We start from the raw sequence: 18334 nt of genomic DNA on the forward strand, positions 1-18334 counted from the left end.
AATCTAAGTGAGATGAGAGGGACCGAGGGAAGGCATGCGTGAGTGAGCAAACATGTCAGGCAGGATGTTTCAAAGATTTGCAACTTCAAAGAATGACATTTTGTTACAGCAGGTAGCTCATATGGTATGAGCAGGAGAGGGCTCCCCCTCCCCATACACACACATCAGGAATGAGCCAGGCAACCATCAGGTGATGGTCAGGTGGTTGTTAACTGTCTCTCTAAAATAATAATTAGTCACAGCCAGCACCAGGGAAAGGCATAGATAGAAAACACCTGAAACGTGATCAGCCCCTTCCCATGAGATCTCAGGAGTTGGGCAAGTGGACTGAAGCCTGTGCATGCGGACAGCCCACCCCAAGGAAGCAAGACCCCGGAAGTATGCCAACGTATAAAACCCTAAGTCAAAAGGTCAAACTGCACACTTGCCTTTCAAGTCGTCCATTTGGTCCTCTTCCAAGTGTACTTTCCTTCCTTTTATTTCTGCTCTAAAGCTTTTTTTCTTTTTTTTTTTTTTTTTTTGAGTCGAAGTCTTGCTTTGTTGCCCAGGCTGGAGTGCAGCAGCGTGATCTCGGCTCACCACAACCTCCACCTCCAGGGTTCAAGCGATTCTCCTGCCTCAGCCTCCTGAGTAGCTGGGACTACAGGCGGGCACCACCACGCTCGGCTAACTTTTGTATTTTTAGTAGAGATGAGTTTTCACCATCTTAGCCAGGCTGGTCTTGAGCTCCTGACCTCAGGTGATCCACCTGCCTCGGCTTCCCAAAGTGCTGGGATTACAGGCATGAGCCACCGCACCCAGAAAAAAATTTCATATGTGTTATATTATAATCAGAGAAATCAATATGTCACAACATAGTCAACTCATCCTATCAATCCCCCCTTTGTTCATTATTCTGTGTTCCCCTCCCTTATTCCATACGTCTCTCTCATTCTCATCTTCTCTAACTCTTGGGTTCTTTTCTGTTTTCCCCTGGGTTTCTGCTCCTCATTTTGAGCCTCTCTCCTCTCTTGCTGTTTCTCTCCTTCTTCCCACTATTCCATCTTTTCCACCTGTTCTGCTCCAGTCTTGCAACTTGTTTCACCTCCTATCCCTCTTTCTCCCCAATCACTGGGTTGTCCCCAGCGTCCACACATTTCTGCCTCCGTCTTCCTCCATCTCTACTTCCCCTGTTAACTTCCCTCTTCCCTGTTTATGCCCCCTTGTCCTCAGTCTCTAGCACCCTCAGATTCCTAGGCTTACACTGAGGTCTATGATCCATTCTGAGTTAATTTATGCACAAAATGTGAGGTTTTTAGCTGGATTTTTTTCTCCCCCCCCCCCCCCCCCCCGCCGCCCATTTGCATGTCCAGTTGTTCCAGCACCAAAACTCAAAGAGAAACAGACAATCTGAACAGGCCTATAGCATTTAATGAATTTGAACCAATAATCCCTGAGAACCCTGTTGTGGTTCTCCCTCTGCTCTCCTTGTCACCAGCTGCCCCTTCTTGCTGTCCCAGCACCACGCTGCTGCCTGCCGTGGCTCCAAATCCCTCCTCCTCTCCCTCACTCTCTGTCTGAGGAGCCTCCCCTCTGCTGCCCCTCTCCCTACTTTGCTGTCCTTCATCATTCTGGACATGGAGCTTTTCTCTACATTTCTCCAGTTGTTTCCCCATCCTGTTACTTTCTCAGCTCCTTCTTTCACTCTTCCTATCTCTTTGCGAATCCCCCATGCAACCTCCATTTTGCCATCTGTTTATGGGTTTCCCTCATTCTCTCTCTGTTTGTCTACTTCTCTCGTAGTCCCTGTTTCCAGATTCCCTTGGCCCACACATTCACAGGAGGGTTTGCAGTAAGAGGCCTGCATCCCGCAGGAGCACATTTTTCAGGGGGTGGACCTGGGAAGGCAAGAACACCGGGTTGTCACAGGACAGGCCCCAGGCACATCCCTAAGGCGGGCTAAGGGGAAGCGGTGACTGCAAACGAAAGGCCTGGGGAGCAGCAGGGCCCAGCATGAGTTGGAGGGAGGTAGGGGGCGACGGCGCCTTAGGACAGGGGTGGGGTGTGCAGGATCCCACCAGGCAGAGGACGGCGGCCTCTCTGGGACTGGGGCTGCGGGGCCGACGAGGGCGAGGCTGGGAGGCGCCCAGGATTGCGACTCCACCTCGCGGGTGAGGACTTGAAAAAGTCTAGGGCAGGAGGAAGTGTCAGTAAAGGGTTTCGAACAGAAAATTTTAAGGAAATAACATGTCTACATGACCTGAAGGCAGAAACACCGGCGACGGAACCAACCTCAGAATGATTTTACCCCAAATTATTGACACGACCCCAAGAGTCTCACAGCGCTGTGTGACTTACTAGCAGTGAGGGGAGCGGTATGAGAATTTTCAGGGGTGTACGAACCTCCAAATCTGGGGTATGGAGGTGAGAGAACTGCGAAGCCCAAGTTTAATCTTACTAACAAACGGGGACATCCACGCGCCGCCATAAAAGGCTCACTCCGCGCGATCTGTTTCCGGGTCTGCAGGAAACTAAGCGCGCAGAGCGGAAGCCTGGGCGGGTCCCGCGAGCGACAGTTTGGTGAGGGAAGAAGAAAGGGGGCGGGGCCTCCGCGGAGGAGCTGGGCCTGTGCTTTCCTCTTCTGGCTCCCATGGCATCTCTATTTTTCGGGTTTAGGAGGCAACATTTACCAGTGAGGCTGAAGCAACTCAGCAGGATCTCCCTGGGGCAGGGCAAACTGTCGGTGATTGGATCCAGGAAAATTCCTGCTATCGAAATTAAGTTTAGCAACTTAATTTAAAAGCCCCAGAATTGTCTGTGAAGGGGATGTAAACTGCAATGTGAAATGCAAACTCTGCATGGGGTAATGGTGCAATCCCGTGCTGATGTCCCACAAAACAAAATAGAAATCCTTTTATTTTCTAATCTACATTTACTCCAGAGAGTCAACCTTGTACTCGTTTCCAAAAACTTTCTTTTCTTTTTCTTTTTGAAATGGAGTTCCAAATCCGTCAGCCTCGACCTCCCAAAGTGCTGGGATTACAGGCATGAGCCACTGGGCCCGGCGTCCAGAGACTTTCATGGAGACAACACCTGGGGTGTAAGCATGGAAAGCTAGGTCTGTCATCACCCTGGATTCATCTTGCCTCTGCCCAGAAGAGACAGTGCACTGATAACAGGAGGGTTTTGCAGCAAAGAGTCTAATTATTGCAGGGCTAGCCAAGTGGAACAAGTTGGGAGAGGGGGAAGTTAGTTCTCAAATCTGTCACCCAAAAAGTTGGGAGGCTAGGGTTTTGAGGATAATTCAGAGAGCAAGGGGCTAGGGAATTGGTGTGGCTCATTAGTTGTGGAGAAAATCATAGGAGGGTTCAAAACAGGTCTCCTGGAGCTGAGTCAGTTTCTGGGTGAAGGTCACAGGACCAGGTGGTGCCAGTTCTGTGATACCAGTGAAGAAGATGTCCAGGTGGCCTGAGTGACTCTGCCCAATTGTAAAAGTCTGAAAAATACCTCAAAGACCAATCTTAGGTTTTCAAAATAGTAATGTTATCTACAGGAGCAGCTGAGAAATTACAAATCACTGGTTGTTGTTTCTGTCTACATTTTAGCAGAATTCAGTTACCTCCCATAATCCTAACATTGTAGCCTTTCATTAGTCTTAGACAGTTGGTTTCAGTCACCTGAGAGGGTCACTTTGGGGAGGGACTAGTATCATCCTTTCTTCAAAGTCATAACTATAAACTGAATTCCACCCATAGTTAGCTGGGCCAATGCCCAGTAATGAGCAAACATAGCTTGTGTGTTAGAAGCAACAATTAGGTTAGATTTCTCCATCAGGAGTTTTTGCAAAGGCAGTTTCAGGTTCAGTGATAAGTTAGATCACCAATTTTTGCTTTAAATAATAAGCAATGGCCAGGTACGGTGGCTCATGCCTGTAATCCCAGCACTTTGGGAGGCTGAGGCGGGTGGGTCACCTGAGGTCAGGAGTTCAAGACCAGCCTGGCCAACATGGGGAAACCCTGTCTCTACTAAAAATACAAAAAGTAGCCGGACATGGTGGTGCATGCCTGGAATCTCAGCTACTTGGGAGGCTGAGGCAGGAGAATCACTTGAACCTGGGAGGCAGAGGTTGCAGTGAGCCAAGGTTGCGACATTGTACTCCAGCCTTGGCGACAAGATCGAAACTTCCTCAAAGAAAAACAAAACAAACAAAACAAAAACCTAAAACATCTGATGGGAGAAAGACTGGCAAAAACAATAACAAAAAAAACCCAAACAATATACTGAGTGCTCTAATGGTAAGGAGAAATTTAAACCAGCTGATTATTAATCTTAACTTTAGCCAAGACAGAACCCCAAATTCACCTATGTACCTAGGAATGGGTATACCATCCTAGAAGCAGGAAAAAAACTCAAATTCACCTTCCCAATTGGAAGCGAGCTTAAACTTTATAAAGGAGTTACCTGCCTTCCGTTGTCATGGAAGCAGGAAAACGTGCCTTCCTTATTGGAAGCAAGTAAAACTCCAGAAAAAGAAGTTGTACAGCAAAATAAACTTAAGATCTCAACCAAATTTGGTAGATCAGGGATTCTCTGGAGAGGGGGCTCCCAGGCCTCAGCCAATTGTCCTATTGGTTTGAGCCATAAGGATAGCTCAATCTGGTACCAAGCACCAATAGGAGATTTGCCCCCTCCACTCAGAGTTACTTCCTTGGGTCACCAATTTGTCAACCAAGAGTATCTGAGACAGGTTTCAATCAATTTAGAAAGCTTATATTGCCAAGGTTAACAACGTGCCTGTGACACAGCCTCAGGAAATCCTGATGACATGTGCCCAAGGTGGTCTAAGTACAGTTTGGTTTTACACATTTTAGGGAGATATGAGACATCAATCAATATATGAAAGATGTGGGCCAGGCGCAGTGGCTCACTCCTGTAATCCCAACAATTTGGGAGGCCAAGGCGGGCAGATCACAACATCGGGAGTTGGAAACCAGCCTGGCCAACATGGTGAAAGCCTGTCTCTACTAAAAATACAAAAATTAGCCAGGTGTGGTGGTGCGTGTCTGTAATCTCAGCTACTCGGGAGGCTGAGGCAGGAGATTTGCTTGAACTCGAGAGGTGGAGGTTGCAGTGAGCTGAGATAGGACCACTGCACTCCAGCCTGGGTGACAGAGTGAGACTCTGTCTCAAGTTTTAAAAATAAAATAAAATAGGAATACATGAAAGATGTACATCGATTTGGTCTGGAAAGTCACACACCTCAATCAGGGAGGAAGCTTCTAGGTCATAGGTAGATAACAGACAAACTGTTGCATTCTTTTGGAGTTTCTGATTAGGCTTTCACTGAATTTGTGATTTATAGGAATAGTCACTTATGCCTTAGTCTGGCTTAGTGAAACAATAAGACAAAGGAAAAAATCAGATATGCATTTGTGTCACACGAGCAGAGGGATGACATTGCATTCTGTCTGTCCTTTGTCCACAAGGAATTTCCTTGTAGGTAAATTTTTTTTTTTTTTTTTTTTTTTTTTTTTTTTTTTTTTTTTTTGAGACGGAGTCTCGCTCTGTCACCCGGGCTGGAGTGCAGTGGCCGGATCTCAGCTCACTGCAAGCTCCGCCTCCCGGGTTCACGCCATTCTCCTGCCTCAGCCTCCCGAGTAGCTGGGACTACAGGCGCCCGCCACCTCGCCCGGCTAGCTTTTTGTATTTTTTAGTAGAGATGGGGTTTCACCGTGTTAGCCAGGATGGTCTCGATCTCCTGACCTTGTGATCCGCCCGTCTCAGCCTCCCAAAGTGCTGGGATTACAGGCTTGAGCCACCGCGCCCGGCTCCTTGTAGGTAAATTTTAAGGAAGGTATGTAGCTTTTAAAAATCTTTGTAGCTATCTTATTTAGGAATAAGGAATAAAATGGGAGGCACATTTGCCTGACATAGTTCCCAGCTTGACTTTTCCCTTGGCTAAGTAATTTTGGGGTCCGAGATTTATTTTCCTATTACACCTCCTTGTAATATCATTATAAGAGAACTGCAAATTAATATGGATTTTTTCAAATAAGTTAAAGTAGCAACTACTTTGTGTGTGTGTGTGTGTGTGTGTGTATGTGTGTGTCAGAATCTCATTCTGCCACCCAGACTGGAGTGCAGTGGTGTGATCATGGCTTATTGCAGCCTCAACCTCCCCATGCTCAGGTGATCCTCTCACCTCAGCCTCCTGATAGCTGGGACTACAGGCATGTACCATCATGCCTGGCTAATTTTTGTATTTTTTGTAGAGACAGGATTTTGCCATATTGCCCAGGCCAGTCTCAAACTGGTCTCAAGTGATCCTCCCACCTCAGCCTGCCAAAATGCCAGGATTACAGGCATGAGTCACTGAGCCCATCCAGGAAGTACTTTCATCTCTTGAGTATATATTATAGCCTGTGTCACAAAAAAAAAAAAAAAAGAGAGAATGTACATATTCTAACACAGATGGAACAATGAAAATATTTACTACTGTCAAAAAACAAATTTGGACATTGGTTAGAAGAGATTCTATTCAAAAAGTATATTGTGGTAGGGAGAATGCTCCAACCACAAGATCTGCAAATGTTTGAGTTACAAGAAACGGGCTTTTCTTTTCTCTAAAGAAGGAAGCAAGGCTAGAAGGCACCAGGTATGGAGCAGAGAATGAGCATCCGCTGTGACCTACTCAGGGAATTTTTTTTTTTTTTTTTTTTTTGAGACAGTCTCGTTCTGTCGCCCAGGTGGGAGTGCAGTATCACGATCTCAGTTCACTGCAACCTCTGCCTCCTGGGTTCAAACTATTCTCCTCCCTCAGCCTCCCGAATAGCTGAGACTACGGGTGCGTGCCACCACGCCCAGCTCATTTTTGTATCTTTAGTAGAGACAGGATTTCACCATGTTGGCCAGGATGGTCTCAATCTCTTGACCTCATGATCCGCCCACCTTGGCCTCCCAAAGTGCCAAGATTACAGGCATGAGCCACCGCACCCGGCTCAGGGAATGTTTTATCCTAAGGTCAACCTACTCTTGGGAGGGGATATTAAGGAGGAGAAGTTGTTCTAAATCACAGTGGCCAAGCGTGAACAAGGAGGAGAGGCTGTGAAATTTCAGTGCCCAAGAGTGACCCAATAGTCAGAGACCTTGAAGTAAGAGAGAAGCCTAAATAAGATTTGATTAAGTCAAGTAAACAAGCATTGTTCCCACTGATCAATGTGGATAAACAATTGAGTAATCCTTGGTGAGACAAAGGGTGGGAAATTGGAGCTTTTTCCTATGTAAGCAAAGAAGGTATCATTAGACTTGAAGTACTCTGGGGAAAGTGGGGTTATTTGAACTAAGCTTTTGGGTTGGGCAGAGGAGTGGTTTCTGGTAGGTTTTTTTTGTTTTTTGTTATTTTTCCCCAAGGCACAGTCTGAAGAGGTCTCGAGAACATGTGACCTTCTGGTGGGTCCTTCAACCTTTGCTATTTACTAGTTTTACAGTGCTGTGGTAAACTTCAACATTGTCAGCACATATTATAACATCAAACAAAGATTTTAAAAAATAATAAATACACGTCTTCTACTTGAAAAACAGAACTAAAATAGTAAGAACAATAGCAGACTGCTCTTTACCTCAGTTTTTGAATGACATTGAAGGGTCCTCAGTGTGCATTCCGGCTGTGTGGTATTCATTTCTATCACATGCAAGACACTGATCGGTTCTTGTTGGAAGATACCGCTCTACATTTCCAACTTCAAGGGTCTCTGCAACTATCGAATGAAGCAGAAAGCCCGGGTCATATTAAGGAAAATATTGTCCCCTTATACATTTTTCTGCTGATCATGGGAAAACGTATTCTCACAGCTTCAAGAATTCTTTGGTCATAATTTGACAATAAAAACACTAATTTATATGTCAGATCCATGTCACATCCTCATATTCATCTAAATTTTCTTGACATCCTTTTTGGTACCAGCTGAGCCCTGATGAAGGAAGGTAATTGAGAAACATTTTCTCTCGTGATCAGAGAAATAACCTAATGAGAATAAACTTTTTTTGATTGGGTTTTTTTGTTTTTTGTTTGTTTTTGAGACAGGGTCTCTCTCTGTCCCCCAGGCTGGAGTGCAGTGGCATGATCACAGCTCACTGTACCCTCCACCTCCTGGGCTCAAGCTGTCCTCCCAGCTCAGCCTCCTCAGTAGCTGGGACTACGGGGTCACGACACTGTGCCCAGCTAATTTTTTTGTATTTTTTGTAGAGATGGGGTTTTGTCATGTTGCCCAGGCTGGTCCCAAACTTCTGAACTCAAGGGATCCTCCTGCGTCAGCCTCCCACTGTGCTGGGATTACAGGTGTGCACCACCATGCCCAGCTGAAAATAAAATTAAGGTGAAGAAAGTTGTTCTCGCCGGGCGCGGTGGCTCAAGCCTGTAATCCCAGCACTTTGGGAGGCCGAGACGGGCGGATCACAAGGTCAGGAGATCGAGACCATCCTGGCGAACACAGTGAAACCCCGTCTCTACTAAAAAAATACAAAAAACTAGCCGGGCGAGGTGGCTGGTGCCTGTAGTCCCAGCTACTTGGGAGGCTGAGGCAGGAGAATGGCGTAAACCCGGGAGGCGGAGCTTGCAGTGAGCTGAGATCCAGCCACAGCACTCCAGCCTGAGCGACAGAGCAAGACTCCGTCTCAACAAAAAAATAAATAAAATAAAATAAAAAATAAATTAAAAAAAGAAAGTTGTTCTCTGTGACCTCAGGGGAAAAGCTTTAGGTAAATTTGCATTCAGATTGCTTATAGAAGAAACATACAGATGTGGATGAACTAGATACTACTTTAAAAGTCTTTCTAGCGCCAGGTGCAGTGGCTCACGCCTGTAATCCCATCACTTAAGGAGGCCGAGGCGGGTGGATCATGAGGTCAGGAGATCAAGACTATCCTGGTCAATGTGGTGAAACCCTGTCTCTACTAAAAATACAAAAATTAATTGGGTGTGGTGGCATGTGGCTGTAATCCCAGCTACTCGGGAGGCTGAGGCAGGAGAATCACTTGAACCAGGGAGTTGGCGGTTGCAGTGAGCCGAGATCACGCCACTGCACTCCAGCCTGGGCGACAGAGTGAGATACCGTCTCAATCAATCAATCAATCAATCAATCAAGTCTTTCCGTCCACAAACCAGCTGTTGGAGTAGGTAGGTAGCCAGGCATGAGCAGTTAAGGAAAGGAATCTTTAGAAACAGAGCCCAGTGACAATCCCCTTGTGACAGCAAAAGCAGAACAGTGGCTACGTTGCCTACACTTGTCCTTGTGGCTGGGCTTGTCTGGCCCAGGAAAAGAATTATCAGGCCCTAGCCAGAAATAACCCAGCTAGCGGATTTTCCCTATTAAGAAGCATGCACACTCCTCTAATAATTCACCCTAGAATGGCCTTTTGCTCATTATAATACTAAGAAACACATCCTCCTTTTTTTCAAATACGATCCTAGAAAAAAATAAATAAAAGCCACACCCCTGGGTGGAGATTTGAGATGCTAATGAGACATGTGATGTGTGCACTAGCATGGACAGTCACAGCACATTCCTGCCCAGAGGACTTCCCGGAACATGCTTACTAATAATGCTTGTGCACGGCCCCTTCATGAATAATCATGTCAGGTTCTCATTAAAAGGGTCAGGCCAGCATTAGTAAGGACAGACTCCTTCTTTTCAGGAGCCCACCCAGTTCTGTTGTTCCAGGTGTCTCTTCTTTCTGAGATCCAATCTCTTTAAATGAAGGGCATTTACCCTTTAACTCTTTCTGCCAATCTCTTGACTGAATCCAAGAAGACCAAGAACCAGAGACCAACTTCCACACGCCTCCAGGTAACATCTGGTGTTTTCACCTGGTTACCTGGTTACCTGACGTGGTTAGCAAGGTAAGTGCCCAGAAGCTGGTGCCAGATTCTCTGGTTGACGACCTCTGCTTCTTTCTGCACTGAAGAACCTCCTGCCCTAATGCAGTTCTTGCAGCTTTAAGGGGAGGGGTTTCTCCTCTCAGGCTCTGTCCACTAACAACTGCCCCGTACCATTTCCCTTCAGCCACTGTCACTCTGCTCCCTCTGGCTGATTTCTCAGCTTACCCTGGGGGTGATAAGCAGAGGAGGGAGGACTTTAAACTCCACATTGAGTAGATCTGAGACACATAGTGACCATTCCTGTAGGAGGCTTATAAAAGTGGCAGGGAATATGCCTGGCTGTGCAATGACTGGGGAGTTTCATATGTTTTTGTGTGTTTTTTTTTTTTGTTTTTTTGTTTTTTTGTTGTTGTTGTTGTTTTTGTTGTTGTTTGTTTTTTGAGACGGAGTCTCGCTCTGTCGCCCAGGCTGGAGTGCAGTGGCACGATCTCGGCTCACTGCAAGCTCCGCCTCCTGGGTTTACGCCATTCTCCTGCCTCAGCCTCCTGAGTAGCTGGGACTACAGGAGCCCGCCACCGCGCCCGGCTAATTTTTTGTATTTTTAGTAGAGACGGGGTTTCACCGTGGTCTCGATCTCCTGACCTTGTGATCCGCCCGCCTCGGCCTCCCAAAGTGCTGGGATTACAGGCGTGAGCCACCGCGCCCGGCCTGTTTTTGTGTTTTTTTTTTGGGGGGGGGGTACAGAGTCTCACTCTGTCACCCAGCCTGCAGTGCAGTGGCGTGATCTCAGCTCACTGCAACGTCTGCCTCCTGGATTCAAGCGATTCTTCTGCCTCAGACTCCAGAGTAGCTGGGACTACAGGTGTGTGCCACCATGCCCGGCTAATTTTTGTATTTTTAGTAGAGATGGGGTATCACCATATTGGCCAGGCTGATCTCGAGCTCCTGGCCTCGTGATCTGCCTGCCTCTGCCTCCCAAAGTGCTGGGATTACAGGTGTGAGCCATGGCGCCTGGACCATATCTTTTTTTTTTTTTTTTTTTTGAGACAGAGTCTCGCTCTGTCGCCCAGGCTGGAGTGCAGAGGTGCAATCTCGGCTTACTGCGAACTCAGGCCATTCTCCTGCCTCAGCCTCCCGAGCAGCTGGGACTACAGGTGCCCGCCACCACGCTCGGCTAATTTTTTGTATTTTTAGTAGAGACGGGGTTTCCCAGTGTTAGCCAGGATGGTCTTGATCTCCTGACCTCGTGATCCACCCGCCTCAGCCTCCCAAAGTGCTGGGATTACAGGCGTGAGCCACCACGCCTGGCCCTGGACCATATCTTTTAACTAAAACTACAGTCCTGTGTTAAGTCAGCTCTTATACTTGCCGTTCATGGCCGTTCAATCCCCTGAACACAATATGCCCCCACCGGTGCTTAATCTCCCAGGTCACTCTGCTTATTCTTTGCTGTCCCTCTCCTTGCCGCCGGGATTTCATGAATTCTTCCTTTGGGTGCAAGACCCTTGCAGGGCCTGCTCATCCAGGACCTGCTGCGTTTGCTTCATTGCCAGGCACCAGAGTCCTTTGAGGGCCTATGCTGATATTTATACTTTTTTCCTCAGAAATGAGACTCAGCTTTGTCCTTTCCCTTGCCTCCTTTTTCACTGGAGGGACCAGCACTGACAGGATGCTTAAAGAAATCCCCCATCTCGGCCAGGTGCGGTGGCTCATGCCTGTAATCCCAGTACTCTGAGAGGTTGAGGAGGGTGGATCACCTAAGGGCAGGAGTTCAAGACCAGCCTGGCCAACATGGTGAAACCCATCTCTACTAAACATACAAAAATTAGCTGGGCGTGCTGGCACACGCTTGTAATCCCAGCTACTTGAGAGGCTAAGGCAAGAGAATTGCTTGAACCAGGGAGGCAGACGTTGCAGTGAGCCGAGATCACGGCATTGCACTCCAGCCTGGGCAACAAGAGCGAAACTCTGTCTCGAAAAAAAAGAAATCCCTCATTTATTATTGGGTCCGTGTCCACCTGACTACTCTTCAAAAATGCCTCGTTCTGTGACTTCTCAACTGGACTGCCTGGCTCCTCCAGAAAGTCACCTGTGACCACTTCCTTACTCCCTAGTTTCTCTGTACAACCAGGGTTTCCTATGGGCCACTGGGGACTTCTTTCTTCACCTCATTAGGCCATTGTAACAGACCCTTGAAGTACTCAGGTCCTTTTTGCTTTTTGTTGAATAAGCTGATGGAAAATGCTTCTCACATTCCCCTTGCTGTTTATGTGATCATATAATGGATCTAAAAAACCAGAATCAATAGCCCAGTTCACTAACTCTGAGCCCCAGGGGGCATCCATGCTTTTTAAGCATTTTTTTCTGTATAATCCCCGAGGAACCTTTGAAGAGTGGGGGAAGATATCACATCTTTTCCATTCCTGTAATCATTAGTATTAGCCCAATATCATCATGTATTAAGAAGACCTAGGCTGGGTGCATTGGCTCACACCTGTAATCCCAGCACTTTGGGAGGCCAAGGTGGGCGGATCACCCAAGGTCGTGAGTTGGAGACCAGCCTGACCAACATGGAGAAACCCCATATCAGCCGGGCACGGTGGCTGACGCCTATAATTCCAGCACTTTGGGAAGCTCAGGTGGGTGGATCACGAGGTCAGGAGTTCAAGACCAGCCTGGCCAATATGGTGGAACCCTGTCTCCACTAAAAAATTAGCCAGGCCTGGTGGCGTGCATCTGTAATCCCAGTTACTCGAGAGGCTGAGGCAGGAGAATCACTTGAACCCAGGAGGTGGAGGTTGCAGTTTGCTGAGATTTCACCATTGCACTCCAGCCTGGGTGACAAGAGAGATATTCCAGCTCAAAAAAGAAAAAAAATGCCATCCACAGTGGCTCATGCCTGTAATCCCAGTACTTTGAGAGGCTGAGGCGGGTGGATCATCTGAGGTCGGGAGTTTGAGACCAGCCTGACCAATATGGAGAAACCTCGTCTCTACTAAAAATACAAAATTAGCTGGGCATGGTGGTGCATGCCTGTAATCCCAGCTACTTGGTAGGCTTAGGCTGGAGAATCACTTGAACCTGGGAGGCGGAGATATGGTGAGTCGAGATCACACCATTGCACTCCAGCCTGGGCAACAAGAGCGAAACTCTGTGTCAAAAAACAAAACAAAACAAAAAACAAGCCATTCAGGAGTTCGGACAAAAAGGTACTGCCTGCTCTTGACCCTTTCAGTAATCAACAACCATTATACCAACCAGGGTCAAAAAACCTGATCAAAACCTGGAGAGATGGGTCACTTGGGTCTCAAGTCCCTATGGAAAGGCCCCTTTACTGTCTTACTTTCCACCCCAACAGCTGTCAACATTTCTGGCATCTCCAGTTGGATACATCAGTCCCGAGTAAAACTGTGGGAAGGTCCCGAAGAACCACAGAAGAACAACAGAATTCAGCACCTGAGCATTCTTGTGAGCCGCTGGAGAACTTAAAAGTCCTAGTCAAGTCAAAAGATAAGTAAAGCCTTCTCTCTGTTCACCCAAAACTAAAGTCAGTCTCAGTACCGGGAATCTTGGTTGCGGTGGCATTGGTTATTCTCCTTATTTGGACCCACACTTCCATGCCACCTGAAGTCCCAATAGCCTGTTTTATCACCAAACACTCCATCTAACCATTTAATTATTTGTCTCTCCTATTTTCACCACTTTCCTTTTGCTTTCACAAAGCTTAAGGGAGAATCAGCTATGACAGAGAAATTCCTTTTCCTTTATCTTTCCCTCCTTCCCATGCCCCTACTCTCACAGGCACAATGGAGTGAAAATTCCCTTGTCAATTTTTCCAAAATTATTGCTTCGGGAAACCATCTAAGCAACTGTTGGATCTGTCACAACTTCATCACCAGGTCCTCATCTTACCAATATATTTTGCTAAGAAATTTTTCTTTAAACCTAACATTTGGTTCAGGAATCCCTGAAGGCCAACATAAATCTGTTCCACTCCAGGTTTCGCTTGTTAACTCAGCGTACCAAGTCCCCTGCCTGGATCTCACTCCACCTTTCAATCAAAGCTCTAAAACTTCTTTCTATTTGTACAACTGCTCTTCTCTAAACCAAACCTGTTGTCCATGCCCTGAAGGACACTGTGGCCGGAAAAGCACCTCTAAGGAGGGATTCCCCAGTCCCACCATCCATCCCAAGAGCTTTTCCCCAGCAGGCTGCCACCCTAACTTGACTCACTGGTGTCCAGCGAGCCATAAACAAATGAACGATTATCGAGACAAGTCACCCCAAAACCGCTGTGCAGCTTGGGAAGGAAAAGAGCTAATCACATGGAGGGTTCTATATTCGCTTCCCAAGGCACACACTGTCCCCACATGGCCAAAAACTACTGTTCCCCTGGGAGGGCCTCTATCCCCTACATGCAATCAAACTATTCCAGCAGTGTGGAAATCGCAGTTACACAAGTGGTTCGACAGCCGCATGCCCCGGTGGGCCTGTACCCCTCCTGGCTATGTGTTTTTATGTGGACCACAAAAAAATAAACTGCCCTTTGACGGAAGTCCTAAGAGAACCTATTCAACTCCCCCCGTGGCAAACCTCTTTACTTGCATTAATAACATCCAACATACGGGGGAATGTGCTGTGGGACTTTTGGGACCACGGGGGATAGGTGTGACCATTTATAACACCACCCAACCCAGACAGAAAAGAGCTCTGGGTCTGATACTGGCAGGGATAGGAGCGGCCGTAGGAATGATCGCCCCGTGGGGAGGGTTCGCTTATCATGATGTCACCCTCAGAAATCTCTCCAGACAAATAGAAAACATAGCTAAGAGTACCGGAGATAGCATCTCTAAACTCAAGGCCTCCATAGATTCTCTAGCAAACGTAGTCATGGACAACAGATTGGCCTTAGATTACCTCTTAGCAGAGCAGGGTGGAGTCTGTGCAGTGATCAATAAAACCTGTTGCGTTTATGTCAATAACAGCGGGGCGATAGAGGAGGATATAAAAAAGATCTATGACCAGGCTACATGGCTCCATGACTTTGGAAAAGGAGGTGCTTCAACAAGGGCCATTTGGGAGACTCTGAAATCTGCCCTCCCCTCCCTCAAATGGTTTGTCCCTTTACTGGGACCAGCAACAGTTATACTCTTACTTTTCCTCTTTGGTCCTTGTTTCTTTAATTTACTGATTAAGTGTGTCTCTTCTAGGATAAAGCAATTTCACATGGAGTCCCCCAAAATGGAAAGATATCAGCTATCTGTCCCTGGAGGCCCCAGCACCTACAAGCACATCTCTCCCTTGGATGCCAGTGGGCGAAGATTCCGGGAAACTATGGAGGGATTTCCTCTCTGAGACAGAGCAAGAGACGGAGACCCTGATGACTTCTTCGCCCCATGTCAGCAGGAAGTAGTTACAGAAGACCCACGACGTCCTTACACCCAAAGCTTTTCAGGGTCTCCATCTCTTGAGGAGGGAAATATTAGGGTAGACAGGTAGGCAGGCATGAGCAGGCAAGAGAGCCCTTGGGAAAGGAATCTTTAGAAACGCAGCCCACTGATAGCTTCCTTGGTGATGCTGCCCACAGTCAGTCAGCACTTCTCTAAAAACCCACCCTAGAACAGCCATTTGCTTTTTTTTTTTTTTTTTTTTTTTTTGAGACAAGTTCTTGCTCTGTCTCCCAGGCTAGAGTGCAATGGTGCGACCTCGGCTCACTGCAACCTCCACTTCCCAGGTTCAATCGATTCTCCTGCTTCAGCCTCCCGAGTAGCTGGGACTACAGGCATGTGCCGCCATGCCCGGCTAATTTTGTACTTTTAGTAGAGATAGGGTTTCACCACGTTGGTCAGGCTAGTCTCAAACTCCCGACCTCAGGTGATCCACCTGCCTCAGCCTCCCAAAGTGCTGGGATTATAGACGTGAGCCACTGCACCTGCCTACTCAGAACACTTCTGAATGGCACGTTCATGAATAATCATGAATTTCATGATTAATCATGATTCTCATAAAAAGCATCTGAACAGCCATTAGTAGAAGACACATCCTTTTGATCAGCCCACCCTGTTCTGTCTTTCTGAGTGTACTGTTTTGATGACTAAAAGCTCCCATAAAAACTAAGGCACTAGCAGCCGGCTCATTCTTCTGAGCAGCCAGTTGAGTCTCTTCTTGATGTCCTCTCGTTTTAAGTAAAGGTTACTTAACCATTTAACTGTTTCTGTGTGCCTCCTGACTGAATTCCTTCCTTGAGGAAGACCAAGAACTGAAGGATTCCCCACCCCTCGTGGTAACCAAAGGTCTATGAAGGATTCAGTGCATCTAAACTAGTAAATAGAGGCTGGGTGCAGTGACTCACACCTGTAACCCTAGCACCTTGGGAGGCTGAGACAGGCGGATCGGGAGGTCAGGAGTTAGAGACCAGCCTGGCCAAAATGGTGAAACCCCGTCTCTATTAAAAATACACATATTAGCCAAACATGGTGGCAGCCACCTGTAATCTCAGCTACTCGAGGGGATGAGGCAGAAGAATCGCTTGAACCCAGGAGGCAGAGATTGCAGTGAACTGAGATTGCACCACTGTACTCCAGCCTGGGCAACAGAGCAAGGCTCCATCTCAAATAAATAAATAAATAAACAAACAAACTAGATTTTTTATTTAATTTATTTATTGTTTAAATAAATAAACAAGCAAACTGCACTCAACTGACCAAGAAATACTCTTTATTTATTAAATGTTGGGAAAATATAATTAAAGGCAAAATAATTTTCTCCTCACCCAGAAATCCTCTCCACAAAGGAAAACAATAAATTGATAATCCCAGCCCAGTTAGTGGCTGGTAAATGCCTCTACCTTTATCAATACATGTTTTGAAGCAGTCAGTATCTATTTTCTCATGAAAGATGACTCTAGAGAACCTAGTCTTTGCTTTGCCTGGTAGGCGAGGAATACCTTAATCTTATCAGAAATATATAAATTGGCTGGGTGCAGTGGCACACGCCTGTAATCCTAGCACTTTGGGAGGCCGAGGTGGGCAGATCACGAGGTCAGGAGATCAAGACCATCCTGGCTAACACGGTGAAACCCCGTTTCAACTAAAAATGCAAAAAATTAGCCGGGCGTGGTGGTGGGCACCTGTAGTTCCAGTTACTCGGGAGACTGAGGCAGGAGAATGGTGTGAACCCAGGAGGCGGAGCTTGCAGTGAGCTGAGACTGTACCACTGCACTCCAGCCTGGGTGAAAGAGCAAGACTGTGTCTCAAAAAAAAAAAAAAAAAAAAAAAAAAAGAAATATATAAATTATCTGGTTTTGCACAATATTTACTAAATTTCTCTACTCACCCACTGTGAAGACAGCACAATTTGAAATGGACACCACTCTCTTGTAATGGAACACAGACTCAGCTTCTGCTCCATAACAATAAATAGTAATAGTAATACTAAATGAAATATTAAGTGTTGTGGGAAGTCAGGGATCCCAAACGGAGGGACCGGCTGAAGGCATGGCAGAAGAACATAAATTATGAAGATTTCATGGACATTTATCCCTTCCCCAATCAATACTCTTGTGATTTCCTATGCCTGTCTTTAATCTCTTAATCCCGTCATTTTTGTAAGCTAAGAATATATGTCACCTCAGGACCCTGTGATGATTGCGTTAACTGCATAAATTGTTCGTAAAGCATGTATGTTTGAACAATATGAAATCTGGACACCTTAAGAACAGGGTAACAGCGATGTTCAGGGAACGAGGGAGATAATCTTAAAGTCTGGCTGCCTGTGGGCCGGGCAGGACAGAGCCATATTTCTTTTATTACCGAAAACAGGTAAGAGAAATATCGCTGAATTCTTTCCCCAGTAAGGAATATTAATAATTAACAGCCCTAGGAAAAGAATGTATTCCCGGGGGGGGCCTCTAAAATGGCCGCCCTAGGAATGTCTGCCTTTATGAAGATGTAGAAAAGGATGAAACATGTCCTAGTCTCCTGCAGCACCCCCAGGCTTGCTAGGATTAGGAAATTCCAGCCTGGCACATTCTAGTCAGACGGGTTCTCTGCCCTTGAACTTTGTTTATCAATGATAAGTGTACACAGCAGGACATGGAAGTTCATTGGTGATTCTAGTTTCGCCCTGATCTTGTGATCTCGCCCTGATCTTCTTCAGCCTTATGATCTTTTGTTGCTCTTGAAGCATGTGATCTCTGTGACCCACACCCTATTTGTACACACCCTCCCCTTTGAAAATTGCTAATAAAAACTTGCTGGTTTTGCGGCTCAGGGGGCATCACGGAACCTGCTGACATGTGATGTCTCCCCCAGACACCCAGCTTTAAAATTTCTCTCTTTTGTACTCTTTCCCTTTATTTCTCAGACCGGCCAACACGTAGGGAAATAGAAAAGAACCCACATGAACTACTGGGGGCAGGATCCCCCGATAATTAAGTAGTTTCATGTAAGTATGTAAACAATTGATGGTTTGATATTA

The 18334-nt window shown here is 46.6% G+C and overlaps 1 protein-coding gene across 1 annotated transcript; it reads left to right on the forward strand.

The window, feature by feature from the left end:
• Nucleotides 1–9661: 9661 nt before the first annotated feature.
• Nucleotides 9662–16495, forward strand: ERVV-2 (endogenous retrovirus group V member 2, envelope). Its single transcript, XM_015441990.4, has 2 exons — nucleotides 9662–9877; nucleotides 13215–16495. The coding sequence occupies exon 2, from the start codon at nucleotides 13598–13600 to the stop codon at nucleotides 15209–15211; it is 1614 nt and encodes a 537-aa protein (XP_015297476.3). The 5' UTR covers nucleotides 9662–9877; nucleotides 13215–13597; the 3' UTR covers nucleotides 15212–16495.
• Nucleotides 16496–18334: the final 1839 nt, after the last annotated feature.

The sequence above is a fragment of the Macaca fascicularis genome, chromosome 19 (assembly GCF_037993035.2).
Source record: "Macaca fascicularis isolate 582-1 chromosome 19, T2T-MFA8v1.1".
Taxonomy (NCBI): Eukaryota; Metazoa; Chordata; class Mammalia; order Primates; family Cercopithecidae; genus Macaca; species Macaca fascicularis.

Bases quoted from the DNA above. Each gene is read 5' to 3' on its own strand.
- ERVV-2 (XM_015441990.4), top strand. From the start codon at position 13,598: ATGACAGAGAAATTCCTTTTCCTTTATCTTTCCCTCCTTCCCATGCCC.